The following is a 19,656-nucleotide window of genomic DNA, read 5'->3' on the forward strand; positions in this document are numbered from 1 at the left end:
GAGGGAAGAGGAGGGATGGAGGATTAGATAGAGAAGAGGAGAGGTAGAGGATGGAGAGAGGGATGAAGGATTAGAAAGAGGAGAGAGAGGGAGAGGTAAAGGAGAGAGAGAAGAGGAGAGAGAGGGAGAGGTAAAGGAGAGAGAGAAGAGGAGAGAGAGGGAGAGGTAAAGGAGAGAGAGAAGAGGAGAGAGAGGTAGAGGATGGAGAGAAAGAAGAGGAGGGATGGAGGATTAGATAGAGAATAAAGGAGAGAGGGAAGAGGAGAGAGGTAGAGGATGGAGAGGGAAGAGGAGGGATGGAGGATTAGATAGAGAAGAGGAGAGGTAGAGGATGGAGAGAGGGATGAAGGATTAGAAAGAGGAGAGAGAGGGAGAGGTAAAGGAGAGAGAAGAGGAGAGAGAGGGAGAGGTAAAGGAGAGAGAGAAGAGGAGAGAGAGGCAGAGGATGGAGAGAAAGAAGAGGAGGGATGGAGGATTAGATAGAGAATAAAGGAGAGAGAGGGAGAGGTAGAGGAGAGAGAGGTAGAGGATGGAGAGAAAGAAGAGGAGGGATGGAGGATTAGATAGAGAAGAGGTAAAGGAGAGAGGGAAGAGTAGAGAGAGTAAGAGGTAGGGATGAGAGGAAGAGGTAGAGGATGGAGAGAGGGATGGAGGATTAGATAGAGAATAAAGGAGAGAGAGGGAGAGGTAGAGGATGGAGAGAGGTAGAGGTAGGGATGAGAGGAAGAGGAAGAGGATGGAGAGAGGGATGGAGGATTAGATAGAGAATAAAGGAGAGATACAGCAGAGCGAATACCTTAACTTGTTTCCTGCGGTTCTCGTTCTCATCCAGCGGCTGTCTGACGACGATGGGCTCACGCACCTCCGAGATCACCTCCGCCACCTGGCACGCGCACACACACAGGTTAACACTTTCACGACACCTTTATCTATTGTGTGTGTGTGTGTGTGTGTGTGTGTGTGTGTGTGTGTGTGTGTGTGTGTGTGTGTGTGTGTGTGTGTATAACCTACGGTCTGAATGCGTCTGTGGTCGTCAGGTATCAGGGTCAGTAGTTTCTCCGTCAGCAGAGAGACCAGAGAGGGAGGAGTCTGAGGTAGGACAAGCATCTCCTGTAACACAGCCACCACACGCTTCCTACACACACACACACACACACACACACACACACACACACACACACACACACACACACACACACACACACACACAGAGTTACATGAACACTTTCTGTAGCACCATATACAAGGAGAAAGATAAACCTGATTAACTTCCTGCCCGACTAGACGCACTGTCGTTGAATCAACCAATGGTTGTGTACCACGTTATCGACTGAGTCGTTTTCTGACATGTTAAATAGATCAGATTACTACATCATGGACCATGCCCAAGGAATACCTGACATGATGACTCCTTGCTGTCCCCAGTCCACCTGACCGTGCTGCTGCTCCAGTTTCAACTGTTCTGCCTTATTATTATTCGACCATGCTGGTCATTTATGAACATTTGATCAGATTACTGTATCATGTGATGTGATTAGTTAATAGATCAGATTACTGTATCATATGATGTGATTAGTTAATAGATCAGATTACTATGTGATGTGATTAGTTAATAGATCAGATTACTGTATCATGTGATGTGATTAGTTAATAGATCAGATTACTGTATCATGTGATGTGATTAGTTAATAGATCAGATTACTATGTGAGGTGATTAGTTAATAGATCAGATTACTATGTGAGGAGATATGTTGATAGATCAGATTACTATGTGAGGTGATTAGTTAATAGATCAGATTACTATGTGAGGTGATTAGTTAATAGATCAGATTACTATGTGAGGTGATTAGTTAATAGATCAGATTACTATGTGAGGTGATTAGTTAATAGATCAGATTACTATGTGAGGTGATTAGTTAATAGATCAGATTACTATGTGAGGTGATTAGTTAATAGATCAGATTACTATGTGAGGTGATTAGTTGATATGTTAAGAGATCAGATTACTATGTGAGGTGATTAGTTGATATGTTAAGAGATCAGATTACTATGTGAGGTGATTAGTTGATATGTTAAGAGATCAGATTACTATGTGAGGTGATTAGTTGATATGTTAAGAGATCAGATTACTGTATCATGTGAGGTGATTAGTTGATATGTTAAGAGATCAGATTACTATGTGAGGTGATTAGTTGATAGATCAGATTACTATGTGAGGTGATTAGTTAATAGATCAGATTACTAGGTGAGGTGATTAGTTAATAGATCAGATTACTGTGTGAGGTGATTAGTTGATATGTTAGAGATCAGATTACTATGTGATGTGATTAGTTGATATGTTAGAGATCAGATTACTATGTGAGGTGATTAGTTGATATGTTAATAGATCAGATTACTATGTGACGTGATTAGTTGATATGTTAAGAGATCAGATTACTATGTGAGGTGATTAGTTGATATGTTAAGAGATCAGATTACTATGTGAGGTGATTAGTTGATATGTTAAGAGATCAGATTACTGTATCATGTGAGGTGATTAGTTGATATGTTAAGAGATCAGATTACTGTATCATGTGAGGTGATTAGTTGATATGTTAGAGATCAGATTACTGTATCATGTGATGTGATTAGTTGATATGTTAAGAGATCAGATTACTATGTGAGGTGATTAGTTGATATGTTAAGAGATCAGATTACTATGTGAGGTGATGTGATTAGTTGATATGTTAGAGAGATCAGATTACTGTATCATGTGATGTGATTAGTTGATATGTTAAGAGATCAGATTACTATGTGAGGTGATTAGTTGATATGTTAAGAGATCAGATTACTATGTGAGGTGATGTGATTAGTTGATATGTTAGAGAGATCAGATTACTGTATCATGTGATGTGATTAGTTGATATGTTAGAGAGATCAGATTACTATGTGAGGTGATTAGTTGATATGTTAGAGATCAGATTACTATGTGATGTGATTAGTTGATATGTTAGAGAGATCAGATTACTATGTGAGGTGATTAGTTGATATGTTAGAGATCAGATTACTATGTGAGGTGATTAGTTGATATGTTAAGAGATCAGATTACTATGTGAGGTGATTAGTTGATATGTTAGAGATCAGATTACTATGTGAGGTGATTAGTTGATATGTTAAATAGATCAGATTACTATGTGAGGTGATTAGTTGATATGTTAGAGATCAGATTACTATGTGAGGTGATTAGTTGATATGTTAGAGATCAGATTACTATGTGATGTGATTAGTTGATATGTTAAAGAGATCAGATTACTATGTGAGGTGATTAGTTGATATGTTAAAGAGATCAGATTACTATGTGAGGTGATTAGTTGATATGTTAGAGAGATCAGATTACTATGTGAGGTGATTAGTTGATATGTTAAGAGATCAGATTACTACATCATGTGAGGTGTTAAATATCTATCCAGGCGTCTGTTATGTAGTCAGGCACGAACTCAACCACTGATGGCTACATTACCTCCCCCAACCATCCTCTACTCCTCCACCTCCCCCAACCATCTCCTCCTCCTCTCTCACCCACCACCTCCTCTTCCACCTCTCTCACCCACCACCTCCTCTTCCACCTCTCTCACCCATCACCTCCTCTCACCCATCCCCTCCACCTCTCACCCATCCACCCCCCCTCTACCTCTCTCACCCATCCACCCCCCCTCTACCTCTCTCACCCACCCCCTCCTCCTCTCTCACTCATCCACCCCTCCTCCTCTCTCACCCATCCACCCCCCCTCTACCTCTCTCACCCACCTCCTCCACCTCTCTCAGCCACCTCCTCCTCCTCCATCTCTCTCAGCCACCTCCTCCTCCTCCACCTCTCTCAGCCACCACCTCCTCTCTCACCCATCCCCTCCTCCTCCACCCCTCTCACCCATCCCCTCCACCTCTCACCCATCCACCCCCCCTCTACCTCTCTCACCCACCCCCTCCTCCTCTCACACACATCCACCCCCCATCCTCTCTCACCCATCCACCCCCCCTCTACCTCTCTCACCCACCTCCTCCACCTCTCTCAGCCACCTCCTCCTCCTCCATCTCTCTCAGCCACCTCCTCCTCCTCCACCTCTCTCAGCCACCACCTCCTCCTCTCTCACCCATCCCCTCCTCCTCCACCTCTCTCACCCATCCCCACCTCCCATCACCCACCCACCCCCCCTCTCACCTTCCTCCCTCTTCATTGGTATCCAGACAGCCAGTGAGGTGGATGAGTTGTTGAGAGATGAACTCTTTAGTCATCACCAGCTCCAGCTGAGCAAAGTCTCCTTTCTGCTCTTCAGACAACACCGGGACACACTTCACATACCTGGTGTTACACAGTAATAACAATTACCATACCCGGTATCACACAGTAATAACAGTTACCATACCCGGTATCACACAGTAATAACAGTTACCATACCCGGTATTACACAGTAATAACAGTTACCATACCCGGTATCACACAGTAATAACAGTTACCATACCCGGTATTACACAGTAATAACAGTTACCATACCCGGTATCACACAGTAATAACAGTTACCATACCCGGTATTACACAGTAATAACAGTTACCATACCCGGTATTACACAGTAATAACAATTACCATACCCGGTATTATAACAGTAATAACAGTTACCATACCCGGTATCACACAGTAATAACAGTTACCATACCCGGTATTACACAGTAATAACAGTTACCATACCCGGTATCACACAGTAATAACAATTACCATACCCGGTATTATAACAGTAATAACAGTTACCATACCCGGTATCACACAGTAATAACAGTTACCATACCCGGTATCACACAGTAATAACAATTACCATACCCGGTATCACACAGTAATAACAGTTACCATACCCGGTATCACACAGTAATAACAATTACCATACCCGGTATTATAACAGTAATAACAGTTACCATACCCGGTATCACACAGTAATAACAGTTACCATACCCGGTATTATAACAGTAATAACAGTTACCATACCCGGTATCACACAGTAATAACAGTTACCATACCCGGTATCACACAGTAATAACAGTTACCATACCCGGTATCACACATTAGTTATAACACTTCATATACCTGGTATTAAACATTAGTTCTAACGCTTCATATACCTGGATTACACCTTAGTTATAACACTTCATATACCTGGTATTACACAGTAATAGTTATAACACTTCATATACCTGGTATTACACAGTAATAGTTATAACGCTTCATATACCTGGTATTACACATTAGTTATAACACTTCATATACCTGGTATTACACATTAGTTATAACACTTCATTTACCTGGTATTACACAGTAATAGTTATACCACTTCATATACCTGGTATTACACAGTAATAGTTATAACGCTTCATATACCTGGTATTACACATTAGTTATAACACTTCATATACCTGGTATTACACAGTAATAATAGTTAACACTTCACACGCAGTGTCATGCCATGAAATCCATTAGGAGTTGGCAAGAGAGCACAAACTGACTGGCACCCAGGCTACCTTGACATATCTACATGTTATACACACACCACACACACACCACACACACACACAGACACTACATAACCAAAAGGTATGTGGACAACTGCTCATCCAGCATCTCATTCCAAAAGGGTACTGATGTTGGGGGCGATTAGGCCTGGCCCTGCAGTAGGCTTTCCAATTCATCCCAAAGGTGTTCGATTGGGTTGAGGTCAGGACTCTGTGCAGTTAAGTTCTTCCACACCGATGTCTACAAACCATGTCTGTATGGACCTCGCTTTATGCTCGGGGCATTGTCATGCTGAAATAGGCAACTGTTGCCACCAAGTTGGAATCACAGAATCGTCTAGAATGTCATTGTATGCTGTAGCGATAAGATTTCCCTTCACTGGAACTAAGGGGCTCGAATCATTTAAAAAACACCCCGGACCATTATTCCTCCTCCACCAAACTTTACAGTTGGCACTATGCATTCGGGGCAGGTAGCGTTCTCCTGGCATCTGCCAAACCCAGATTCGTCTGTCGGACTGCCAGATGGTGAAGCGTGATTCTCCAGAGAACGCGTTTCCACCGCTCCAGAGTCCAATGGCGCATGGCATTGCGTATGGTGATCTTAGGCTTGTGTGCGGCTGCACGGCCCAGGAAACCCATGGAAACCCAATTCATGAAGCTCCCGACGAACAGCTCTTGTGCCGAAGCTGCTTCCAGAGGCTGTTTGGAACTCGGTATTAAGTGTTGCAAGCGAGGACAGACAATTTTTACGCGCTTCAACACGGAGTGTTCCCGTTCTGTGAGCTTGTGCGGTCTACCACTTCGCGGTTGAGCCGTTGTTGCTCCTAGATGTCTCCACTTCACAATAACAGCACTTACAGTTGACCGGGGGAAGCTCTAGCAGGGCAGAAATTTGACAAACTGACTTGTTGGAAAAAGTGGCATCCTATGACAGTGTCACATTGAAAGTCACTGAGCTCTTCAGTGAGGCCATTCTACTGCCAGTGTTTGTCTATGGAGATTGCATGGCTGTGTGTTTTTTTTATACACCTGTCAGCAACCGGTGTGGCTGAAAAATAATACACTAATTTGAAGGGGTGTCCACATACTACATAGTTAAATATCAGTTATACATGGAGTGTACAAAATATACATCAGTTATAACATGTTAACACTACTACACTGCCTTCATATACCAGTTATAACATGTTAATGTAGGTATACATCAGTTATAACATGTTAACACTACTACACTGTCTTCATATACCAGTTATAACATGTTAACACTACACTGCCTTCATATACCAGTTATAACATGTTAACACTACTACACTGTCTTCATATACCAGTTATAACATGTTAACACTACACTGCCTTCATATACCAGTTATAATACATTAATGTAGGTATACATCAGTTATAACATGTTAACACTACTACACTGTCTTCATATACCAGTTATAACATGTTAATGTAGGTATACATCAGTTATAACATGTTAACACTACTACACTGTCTTCACATGCCAGTTATAACATGTTAACACTACTACACTGCCTTCATATACCAGTTATAACATGTTAATGTAGGTATACATCAGTTATAACATGTTAACACTACTACACTGAATTCATATACCAGTTATAACACGTTAATGTAGGTATACATAAGTTATAACATGTTAACACTACACTGCCTTCATATACCTGTTATAATACATTAATGTAGGTATATATCAGTTATAACATGTTAACACCACACTGTCTTCATATACCAGTTATAACATGTTAACACCACACTGTCTTCATATACCTGTTATAACATGTTAATGTAGGTATACATCAGTTATAACATGTTAACACTACTACACTGCCTTCATATTCCAGTTATAACATGTTAATGTAGGTATACATCAGTTATAACATGTTAACACTACACTGCCTTCATATGCCAGTTATAACATGTTAATGTAGGTATACATCAGTTATAACATGTTAACACTACTACACTGCCTTCATATACCAGTTATAACATGTTAATGTAGGTATACATCAGTTATAACATGTTAACACTAGACTGCCTTCATATACCAGTTATAACATGTTAACACTACACTGCCTTCATATGCCAGTTATAACATGTTAATGTAGGTATACATCAGTTATAACATGTTAACACTACTACACTGCCTTCATATACCAGTTATAACATGTTAACACTACACTGCCTTCATATGCCAGTTATAACATGTTAATGTAGGTATACATCAGTTATAACCTGTTATAACATGTTAATGTAGGTATACATCAGTTATAACATGTTAACACTACTACACTGCCGTCATATACCAGTTATAACATGTTAACACTACACTGCCTTCATATGCCAGTTATAACATGTTAATGTAGGTATACATCAGTTATAACCTGTTATAACATGTTAATGTAGGTATACATCAGTTATAACATGTTAACACTACTACACTGCCTTCATATACCTGTTATAATATGTTAATAATAATGTAGGTATATACCAGTTATAACATGTTAATGTAGGTATACATCAGTTATAACATGTTAACACTACTACACTGTCTTCATATACCAGTTATTACATGTTAACACTACACTGCCTTCATATACCAGTTATAACATGTTAATGTAGGTATACATCAGTTATAACATGTTAACACTACACTGCCTTCATATACCAGTTATAATACGTTAATGTAGGTATACATCAGTTATAACATGTTAACACTACTACACTGTCTTCATATACCAGTTATAACATGTTAATGTAGGTATACATCAGTTATAACATGTTAACACTACTACACTGTCTTCATATGCCAGTTATAACATGTTAACACTACTACACTGTCTTCATATACCAGTTATAACATGTTAACACTACTACACTGCCTTCACATACCAGTTATAACATGTTAATGTAGGTATACATCAGTTATAACATGTTAATAATAATGTAGGTATATATCAGTTATAACATGTTAACACTACACTGTCTTCATATACCAGTTATAACATGTTAATGTAGGTATACATCAGTTATAACATGTTAACACTACACTGCCTTCATATACCTGTTATAATACATTAATGTAGGTATATATCAGTTATAACATGTTAACACTACACTGCATCATATACCTGTTATAACATGTTAACACTACACTGCGTTCATATACCTGTTATAACATGTTAACACTACACTGCCTTCAAATACCTGTTATAACATGTTAACACTACACTGCCTTCATATACCTGTTATAATACAATAATGTAGGTATACATCAGTTATAACCTGTTATAACATGTTAATGTAGGTATATATCAGTTATAACATGTTAACACCACACTGTCTTCATAACCAGTTATAACATGTTAACACCACACTGTCTTCATATACCTGTTATAACATGTTAATGTAGGTATACATCAGTTATAACATGTTAACACTACTACACTGCCTTCATATTCCAGTTATAACATGTTAATGTAGGTATACATCAGTTATAACATGTTAACACTACACTGCCTTCATATGCCAGTTATAACATGTTAATGTAGGTATACATCAGTTATAACCTGTTATAACATGTTAATGTAGGTATACATCAGTTATAACATGTTAACACTACTACACTGCCGTCATATACCAGTTATAACATGTTAACACTACACTGCCTTCATATGCCAGTTATAGAATGTTAATGTAGGTATACATCAGTTATAACCTGTTATAACATGTTAATGTAGGTATACATCAGTTATAACATGTTAACACTACTACACTGCCTTCATATACCTGTTATAATATGTTAATAATAATGTAGGTATATACCAGTTATAACATGTTAATGTAGGTATACATCAGTTATAACATGTTAACACTACACTGCCTTCATATGCCAGTTATAACATGTTAACACTACACTGCCTTCATATACCAGTTATAACATGTTAACACTACACTGTCTTCATATACCTGTTATAATATGTTAATGTAGGTATACATCAGTTATAACATGTTAATGTAGGTAGGTATACATCAGTTATAACATGTTAACACTACACTGCCTTCATATACCAGTAATAACATGTTAATAATAATGTAGGTATATACCAGTTATAACATGTTAACACTACACTGCCTTCATATATCAGTTATAACATGTTAACACTACACTGCCTTCATATACCTGTTATAACATGTTAACACTACACTACTACACTGTCTGGACACACCTAGTAGCAATGTTTCTCTGGTTGGCAGACAGCACTGGCAGGCCCTTCACATATCTAGAGAGAACAGATGGGAGACAATGGACTGTATTCACAAAGAGGCTCAGAGGAGGAGTGCTGATCCGGTCCATATCACTAGAATCTAACAGGCCAAACTGATCCTAGATCAGAACTCCTACCCTGAGACAGGGGACACAACGTCAGAGTACTGATCCGGTCCAAACTGATCCTAGATCAGAACTCCTACCCTGAGACAGGGGACACAACGTCAGAGTACTGATCCGGTCCAAACGGATGGTAGTCTGATCCTACTCGGAGCCTCTTTGTGACCACAGGCACAGCGGAGGGTTGAAACATTCAACACAGGAACCATCGTCACTTTTCTCAGAGCTAGTTTGAGTTCTGCTAGTTACGGACTTCAGACATCTCCCATCCGTCTGTTACAACTGACCCTAACATCTCTACAGTCTACCTACATGCTTCCAGTCTAGATATCACTAGGACTAGTCTTAAAATACTGGTCCTATAGACTGACGACAGACTAGAGTCAGTGTTTCCCCAAACCTCTCCTCCAATACACCCAAGCCTGTCCAAGGATTTGATGTATTCCACGACTAGCAACACTGAGGTACTCTGGGAAAGGGTTGGGGGGGTACTGGCTAGAGGTACATACAGGAGAGGGTAGGGTAAGATGTACCCTGGGAAAGGGTTGGGGGGGGTACTGGCTAGAGGTACATACAGGAGAGGGTAGGGAAAGATGTACCCTGGGAAAGGGTTGGGGGGGTACTGGCTAGAGGTACATACAGGAGGGTTGGGGGGGGTACTGGCTAGAGGTACATACAGGAGAGGGTAGGAAAAGTTGACATGTGATGTAGTCAGGGTGATATAGTGGTGGTATTACCCGTAGTCAGGGTGGTGTAGTGGTGGTATTACCCGTAGTCAGGATGATGTAGTGGTGGTCTTACCCGTAGTCAGGGTGATGTAGTGGTGGTCTTACCCGTAGTCAGGGTGATGTAGTGGTGGTCTTACCCGTAGTCAGGGTGATGTAGTGGTGGTCTTACCCGTAGTCAGGGTGATGTAGTGGTGGTCTTACCCGTAGTCAGGGTGATGTAGTGGTGGTCTTACCCGTAGTCGGGGTGATGTATGGGGTGTAGTGGGGGTCTTACCCGTAGTCGGGGTGATGTATGGGATGTATTGGGGGTCTTACCCGTAGTCAGGGTGATGTAGTGGTGGTCTTACCCGTAGTCAGGGTGGTGTATGGGATGTAGTGGGGGTCTTACCCGTAGTCGGGGTGATGTATGGGGTGTAGTGGGGGTCTTACCCGTAGTCGGGGTGATGTATGGGATGTAGTGGGGGTCTTACCCGTAGTCAGGGTGATGTAGTGGTGGTCTTACCCGTAGTCAGGGTGGTGTATGGGATGTAGTGGGGGTCTTACCCGTAGTCGGGGTGATGTATGGGGTGTAGTGGGGGTCTTACCCGTAGTCGGGGTGATGTATGGGATGTAGTGGGGGTCTTACCCGTAGTCAGGGTGATGTAGTGGTGGTCTTACCCGTAGTCAGGGTGGTGTATGGGATGTAGTGGTGGTCTTACCCGTAGTCAGGGTGGTGTATGGGGTGTAGTGGTGGTCTTACCCGTAATCAGGGTGGTGTATGGGATGTAGTGGTGGTCTTACCCGTAGTCAGGGGGATGTAGTGGTGGTCTTACCCGTAGTCAGGGTGGTGTATGGGGTGTAGTGGGGGTCTTACCCGTAGTCAGGGTGGTGTATGGGATGTAGTGGTGGTCTTACCCGTAGTCAGGGGGATGTAGTGGTGGTCTTACCCGTAGTCAGGGTGGTGTATGGGGTGTAGTGGTGGTCTTACCCGTAGTCAGGGTGGTGTATGGGGTGTAGTGGTGGTCTTACCCGTAGTCAGGGTGGTGTATGGGGTGTAGTGGTGGTCTTACCCGTAGTCAGGGTGGTGTATGGGGTGTAGTGGTGGTCTTACCCGAAGTCAGGGTGATGTATGGGGTGTAGTGGTGGTCTTACCCGTAGTCAGGGTGGTGTATGGGGTGTAGTGGTGGTCTTACCCGTAGTCAGGGTGGTGTATGGGGTGTAGTGGTGGTCTTACCCGAAGTCAGGGTGATGTATGGGGTGTAGTGGTGGTCTTACCCGTAGTCAGGGGGATGTAGTGGTGGTCTTACCCGTAGTCAGGGTGATGTAGTGGTGGTCTTACCCGTAGTCAGGGTGGTGTATGGGATGTAGTGGGGGTCTTACCCGTAGTCGGGGTGATGTATGGGGTGTAGTGGGGGTCTTACCCGTAGTCGGGGTGATGTATGGGATGTAGTGGGGGTCTTACCCGTAGTCAGGGTGATGTAGTGGTGGTCTTACCCGTAGTCAGGGTGGTGTATGGGATGTAGTGGTGGTCTTACCCGTAGTCAGGGTGGTGTATGGGGTGTAGTGGTGGTCTTACCCGTAGTCAGGGTGGTGTATGGGGTGTAGTGGTGGTCTTACCCGTAGTCAGGGTGGTGTATGGGGTGTAGTGGGGGTCTTACCCGTAGTCAGGGTGGTGTATGGGGTGTAGTGGTGGTCTTACCCGTAGTCAGGGTGGTGTATGGGGTGTAGTGGTGGTCTTACCCGTAGTCAGGGTGGTGTATGGGGTGTAGTGGTGGTCTTACCCGTAGTCAGGGTGGTGTATGGGGTGTAGTGGTGGTCTTACCCGAAGTCAGGGTGATGTATGGGGTGTAGTGGTGGTCTTACCCGTAGTCAGGGTGGTGTATGGGGTGTAGTGGTGGTCTTACCCGTAGTCAGGGTGGTGTATGGGGTGTAGTGGTGGTCTTACCCGAAGTCAGGGTGATGTATGGGGTGTAGTGGTGGTCTTACCCGTAGTCAGGGTGGTGTATGGGGTGTAGTGGTGGTCTTACCCGTAGTCAGGGGGATGTAGTGGTGGTCTTACCCGTAGTCAGGGTGGTGTATGGGGTGTAGTGGTGGTCTTACCCGTAGTCAGGGTGGTGTATGGGGTGTAGTGGTGGTCTTACCCGTAGTCAGGGTGGTGTATGGGGTGTAGTGGTGGTCTTACCCGTAGTCAGGGGGATGTAGTGGTGGTCTTACCTGTAGTCAGGGTGGTGTATGGGGTGTAGTGGTGGTCTTACCCGTAGTCAGGGTGGTGTATGGGATGTAGTGGTGGTCTTACCCGTAGTCAGGGTGATGTAGTGGTGGTCTTACCCGTAGTCAGGGTGATGTATAGGATGTAGTGGTGGTCTTACCCGTAGTCAGGGTGGTGTATGGGGTGTAGTGGTGGTCTTACCCGAAGTCAGGGTGATGTAGTGGTGGTCTTACCCGTAGTCAGGGTGGTGTATGGGGTGTAGTGGTGGTCTTACCCGAAGTCAGGGTGATGTAGTGGTGGTCTTACCCGTAGAGGTACTCAGCGAAGGTAGCAGCCTCGGGCAGCAGCTTCTCCAACATCTCCTCGCCTTCATCCCCTTTAGTCTTAACGAACTCACACAGAGCTCTCCAGTACAACACGCTCTCACAGGACAGAGACCCAGCCGGGACCAGCATCCTACAGACAGACACAGTCAGTGTGTGAGAGTCAGTCAGATAGCCTGCCAGCCAGGCGGTCAGACAGGCAGCCAGCCAGCCGGTCAGACGGCCGGCCAGCCGGTCAGACAGGCAGCCAGGCGGTCAGACAGGCAGCCAGCCGGTCAGACAGCCAGCCAGCCAGCCGGTCAGACGGCCGGCCAGCCGGTCAGACAGGCAGCCAGCCGGTCAGACAGGCAGCCAGCCGGTCAGACAGGCAGCCAGCCGGTCAGACAGGCAGCCAGCCGGTCAGACAGCCAGCCAGCCGGTCAGACAGGCAGCCGGTCAGACAGCCGGTCAGACAGCCAGCCAGCCGGTCAGACAGCCAGCCAGCCGGTCAGACAGCCAGCCAGCCGGTCAGACAGGCAGCCAGCCGGTCAGACAGCCAGCCAGCCGGTCAGACAGCCAGCCAGCCGGTCAGACAGGCAGCCAGCCGGTCAGACAGCCAGCCAGCCGTGTGTGTGTGTATACCTGTTGTCCAGCTGAAGGCGGAGCAGCTGGTCCTGAGGTGTGTGTGTGAACAGAGCGGTCAGTGTGTCCAGGGCGGTGTGTGTGTGTGTGTGTGTGTGTGTGTGTGTGTGTGTGTGTGTGAACAGAGCGGTCAGTGTGTCCAGGGCGATGTGTGTGTGTGTGTGTGTGTGTGTGTGTGTGTGTACCTGTCGTCCAGCTGAAGGCGGTGGTGGAGCAGCTGGTCCTGAGGTGTGTGTGTGAACAGAGCGGTCAGTGTGTCCAGGGCGGTGTGTGTGTGTGTGTGTGTGTGTACCTGTCGTCCAGCTGAAGGCGGTGGTGGAGCAGCTGGTCCTGAGGTGTGTGTGTGTGAACAGAGCGGTCAGTGTGTCCAGGGCGGTGTGTCCAGGGCGGTGTGTGTGTGTGTGTGTGTACCTGTCGTCCAGCTGAAGGCGGTGGTGGAGCAGCTGGTCCTGAGGTGTGTGTGTGAACAGAGCGGTCAGTGTGTCCAGGGCGATGTGTGTGTGTGTGTGTGTGTGTGTGTGTGTACCTGTCGTCCAGCTGAAGGCGGTGGTGGAGCAGCTGGTCCTGAGGTGTGTGTGTGAACAGAGCGGTCAGTGTGTCCAGGGCGGTGTGTGTGTGTGTGTGTGTGTGTGTGTACCTGTCGTCCAGCTGAAGGCGGTGGTGGAGCAGCTGGTCCTGAGGTGTGTGTGTGAACAGAGCGGTCAGTGTGTCCAGGGCGGTCTGAGAGCAGTTCTCTACATCCAGTTTGTGTAACAGCTCCAACACATCACCCTGGAGAAGATTCAGCCAGGCTGGGAGGAGACGGACCTGCACCACCTCCCTCACCGATTCTACAACACAGACACACAGAGTTATAGACACACACCAAAAAAATGTATAGCAGGGTGGGGGGGGGGTGAGTTCAAGAGGGGGTTCCTCCCCCTAAAAAATTGCTCGATTTTTATTTTTTACATTTATTTAACCTTTATTTAACTCGGCAAGTCAGTTAAATTAAGAACAAATTATTATTTACAATGACGGCCTACCACCGGCCAAACCTGGACGACGCGCCCGCGCCTTGTTCGAACAACAACGCCATGGGCCAAAACCATGACTGAAAATGCTGTCATATGAAACCCTTAATTATTATCACTGGTATTAACAATGGAAGGCTGCTGCTCTCTGATCCCATGTATTACATCTGCCGTTGTGCCCTTGAGCAAGGCACTTAAACCACCCCCCAAAGTAAACACTGCACTGATAGGCTGCTGTAATAAACCCTTCATCTGGAGAGATGCTGGGTGTGCAGGCTTTTGATCCAGCCCTGTTCAAACAGTCTTCTTATCAAGGTCCTGTTGACGGCTGTTCTTTTTACAGTGTAGTGTTTAAACCCCCCCCCCCCCCACTGATAGAGGATGGTTGGTCTCGAGTCTTCTTATCAAGGTCCTGTTGCAAGCCTGCACACCCAATAGCTCTCCTGGAATGTCCTGGAGGATGGTTGGTCTCGAGTCTTCATGGGCATGACGCTACAAGCTTGGTACACCTGTATTGGGGGAGTTTCTCCCATTCATCTCTGCAGATCCTCTCAAGCTCTGTCAGGTTGGATGGGGAGGGTCACTGCACAGCTATTTTCAGGTCTCTTCAGAAATGTTTGATCGGGTTCAAGTCCGGGCTCTGGCTGAGCCACTCAAGGACATTCAGAGACTTGTCCCGAAGCCATTCCTGCATTGTCTTGGCTGTGTGCTTAGGGTCCTGTTGGAAGGTGAACCTTCGCCCTAGTCTGAGGTCCTGAGCGCTTCTGTTCATCCTTCCCTCGATCCTGACTAGTCTCCCAGTCCCTACCGCTAAAAAACAACCCCACAGCACAATGCTGCCACCGCCATGCTTCACTGTAGGGACGGTGCCACCACCATGCTTCACCGTAGGGATGGTGCCAGGTTTCCTCCAGACTTGACGCTTGGCATTCAGGTCAAAGAGTTCAATCTTGGTTTCATCAGACTAGAGAATCTTGTTTCTCATGATCTGAGTCCTTACGGTGCCTTTTGGCAAACTCCAAGCGGGCTGTCATGTGCCTTCTACTGAGGAGAGTGGCTACCGTCTGGCCACTCTACCATAAAGGACTGGAGTGCTGCAGAGATGGCTGTCCTTCTGGAAGGTTCTCCCATCTCCACAGAGGAACTCTGGAGCTCTGTCAGAGTGACCATCCGGTTCTTGGTCACCTCCCTGACCAAGGCCCTTCTCCCACGATTTCTCAGTTTGTCCAGGCAGCCAGCCACATAAATGTAAAAAAATGTCTAAACCGGGCCTCCCGGGTGGCGCAGTGGTTAAGGGCGCTGTACTGCAGCGCCAGCTGTGCCATCAGAGTCCCTGGGTTTGCGCCCAGGCTCTGTCGTAACCGGCCGCGACCGGGAGGTCCGTGGGGCGACGCACAATTGGCCTAGCGTCGCCCGGGTTAGGGAGGGCTTGGTCGGTAGGGGTGTCCTTGTCTCATCGCGCACCAGCGACTCCTGTGGCGGGCTGGGCGCAGTGTGCGCTAACCAAGGTGGCCAGGTGCACGGTGTTTCCTCCGGCACATTGGTGCGGCTGGCTTCCGGGTTGGATGCGTGCTGTGTTAAGAAGCAGTGCGGCTTGGTTGGGTTGTGTATCGGAGGACGCATGACTTTCAACCTTCGTCTCTCCCGAGCCCATACGGGAGTTGTAGCGATGAGACAAGATAGTAGCTACTACAACAATTGGATACCAGGAAATTGGGGAGAAAAGGGGGTAAAATTAAAAAAATTAAAAAAATAAATGTCTAAACCTGTTCTTGCTTTGTCATTATGAGGTATTGTGATGTCATTATGAGGTATTGTGATGTCATTATGAGGTATTATGATGTCATTATGAGGTACTGTACAAGCCGACGAGGTAAACAGAGCAACTAGCCGACGAGGTAAACAGAGCAACTAGCCGACGAGGTAAACAGATCAACTAGCCGACGAGGTAAACAGAGCAACTAGCCGACGAGGTAAACAGAGCAACTAGCCGACGAGGTAAACAGATCACCTAGCCGACGAAGTGATCAACTAGCCGACGAGGTAAACGGATCAACTAGCCGACGAGGTAAACAGATCACCTAGCCGACGAGGTAAACAGATCACCTAGCCGACGAGGTAAACAGATCAACTAGCCGACGAGGTAAACAGATCAACTAGCCGACGAGGTAAACAGATGACCTAGCCGACGAGGTAAACAGATGACCTAGCCGACGAGGTAAACAGATCACCTAGCCGACGAGGTAAACAGATCACCTAGCCGACGAGGTAAACAGATCACCTAGCCGACGAGGTAAACAGATCACCTAGCCGACGAGGTAAACAGATCACCTAGCCGACGAGGTAAACAGATCACCTAGCCGACGAGGTAAACAGATCACCTAGCCGACGAGGTAAACAGATCACCTAGCCGACGAGGTAAACAGATCACCTAGCCGACGAGGTAAACAGATGACCTATTCTACGGGCTTGTCGTGTGTGTGTGTGTGTGTGTGTGTGTGTGTGTGTGTGTGTGTGTGTGTGTGTGTGTGTGTGTGTGTGTGTGTGTGTGTGTGTGTGTGTCTGTACCTGCGGCATCGTGGAGACCCTGCTGCAGCAGACTGACTCTCTGGGCGATACTCAGAGCTCTGATGTGGACCTTGTCTGACAGGACCTGAAACACACACAGTCATTAAAACTCTCTGGTTCATTTCTGTAAGGCCAGTTTAGTGTGTGTTTAAACTGGGTTCAGGTCTGTCAGGCCAGTTTAGTGTGTGTTTAAACTGGGTTCAGGTCTGTCAGGCCAGTTTAGTGTGTTTAAACTGGGTTCAGGTCTGTCAGGCCAGTTTAGTGTGTGTTTAAACTGGGTTCAGGTCTGTAAGGCCAGTTTAGTGTGTTTAAACTGGGTTCAGGTCTGTCAGGCCAGTTTAGTGTGTTTAAACTGGGTTCAGGTCTGTCAGGCCAGTTTAGTGTGTGTTTAAACTGGGTTCAGGTCTGTCAGGCCAGTTTAGTGTGTTTAAACTGGGTTCAGGTCTGTCAGGCCAGTTTAGTGTGTTTAAACTGGGTTCAGGTCTGTCAGGCCAGTGTAGTATGTGTTTAAACTGGGTTCAGGTCTGTCAGGCCAGTTTAGTGTGTTTAAACTGGGTTCAGGTCTGTCAGGCCAGTTTAGTGTGTTTAAACTGGGTTCAGGTCTGTCAGGCCAGTTTAGTGTGTTTAAACTGGGTTCAGGTCTGTCAGGCCAATTTAGTGTGTGTTTAAACTGGGTTCAGGTCTGTCAGGCCAATTTAGTGTGTGTTTAAACTGGGTTCAGGTCTGTCAGGCCAGTTTAGTGTGTTTAAACTGGGTTCAGGTCTGTCAGGCCAGTTTAGTGTGTTTAAACTGGGTTCAGGTCTGTCAGGCCAGTTTAGTGTGTTTAAACTGGGTTCAGGTCTGTCAGGCCAATTTAGTGTGTGTTTAAACTGGGTTCAGGTCTGTCAGGCCAGTTTAGTGTGTTTAAACTGGGTTCAGGTCTGTCAGGCCAGTTTAGTGTGTGTGTGTGTGTGTGTGTGTACCTGGTAAGCCAGTTTGCGGACACTCTCCTTGACGTCCCTGGTGCGTTTCAGGATCTTGGGGAGGGTGAGAGAGGAGGGGGCGATGCAGGACAGAACGGCTCGACGAACCTCCGGGTTGGAATCATTCTCCAAGATCAACAGATAGGCTGGACGAGAGGAGAGAGAGACAGAGAGAGAGACAGAGAGAGAGACAGAGAGAGAGACAGAGAGACAGACACAGAGAGAGAGAGAGAGAGAGAGAGAGAGAGACAGAGAGAGAGACAGAGAGAGAGACAGAGAGAGAGAGAGAGAGACAGAGAGAGAGACAGAGAGAGAGAGAGAGACAGAGACAGACAGAGAGACAGAGACAGACAGAGAGACGGAGAGAGAGAGAGACGGAGAGAGAGAGACGGAGAGACAGAGAGAGAGAGACGGAGAGAGAGAGAGACGGAGAGAGAGAGAGAGACGGAGAGAGAGAGACGGAGAGAGAGAGACGGAGAGAGAGAGACGGAGAGAGAGAGACGGAGAGAGAGAGACGGAGAGAGAGAGACGGAGAGAGAGAGACGGAGAGAGAGCGAGACGGAGAGAGACAGAGAACAGACAGAGAGACAGGAAGCTTTAACAGTGGTGGTTCTGTGGTTCCTGTAGTCTAGTCGTGACCAGAGAGGTCTGGACCCTGACAGTGTGTTGTAGTATCAGTACCATTAACAGTGGGACATTGGTGGTTCTGTGGTTCCTGTAGTCGAGCCATGGCCAGAGAGGCCTGGATCCTGACGTTGGGGAACTTGTCCGTGACTCGGACCAACATGGCCTGGTGGATACCGTCAAACAGGTCATCATCGATCTGGGCGTTCTCCGCCATGCTGCCTAGCAACTTGTTGATCAGCTGACACACACGAAACCTCACCGCGTGGCTGTTGGCCTTGTGGGACTGAAGGGGGACGACACTTGGGTTAGCAGCAGAGAAGTAGCATCAATACCTTGACTACTGGCATTGCAGATGTCCTGATCAGTCCAGTGGTACAGTCAGAGTAGTGTTGTCATGACACCAGTATCACCAGACTACAACGATTAATACAGTTTCCACAGCAGTCCTTTAAGATCCTGGTTCATATCAGATACTGTGACAGGCTGTCTGTGTCCCAAGCCGCCTCCTATCCACTAAAAAGGGTAAGTACTAACATATAGTCTTGAGCCGTATAGCGATAGTTCTACCGACCTTGTGCCACCATGGGATATCACTGCCACTCAACACACTTCATTTTCAATCTGAAGGTTCAGCAATGCTAACGAGTACATGTAAAATCCCATAGTGAACGCTAGC

General features: G+C 46.1%; 1 protein-coding gene across 7 annotated transcripts in view; it reads right to left on the reverse strand.

The window, feature by feature from the left end:
• ncapg (non-SMC condensin I complex, subunit G) overlaps positions 1-19,656 on the reverse strand; it is a 67,956-nt gene that overhangs the window by 44,049 nt on the left and 4,251 nt on the right. For all 7 annotated transcript variants that reach the window (XM_090188705.1, XM_090188700.1, XM_090188706.1 and 4 more), the window contains exons 4-11: positions 19,035-19,263; positions 18,354-18,499; positions 17,392-17,476; positions 14,448-14,640; positions 13,173-13,322; positions 4,199-4,339; positions 1,012-1,135; positions 797-883 (exon numbers count right to left, since the gene is read on the reverse strand). In XM_090188705.1, coding sequence (XP_090044831.1) covers positions 797-883; positions 1,012-1,135; positions 4,199-4,339; positions 13,173-13,322; positions 14,448-14,640; positions 17,392-17,476; positions 18,354-18,499; positions 19,035-19,263 — 1,155 coding nt within the window. The remainder of the gene's footprint in view (positions 1-796; positions 884-1,011; positions 1,136-4,198; positions 4,340-13,172; positions 13,323-14,447; positions 14,641-17,391; positions 17,477-18,353; positions 18,500-19,034; positions 19,264-19,656) is intronic.

This window comes from Oncorhynchus mykiss, chromosome 10 (genome assembly GCF_057628025.1).
Source record: "Oncorhynchus mykiss isolate SJ-2025 chromosome 10, ASM5762802v1, whole genome shotgun sequence".
In the NCBI taxonomy this organism is placed as follows: Eukaryota; Metazoa; Chordata; class Actinopteri; order Salmoniformes; family Salmonidae; genus Oncorhynchus; species Oncorhynchus mykiss.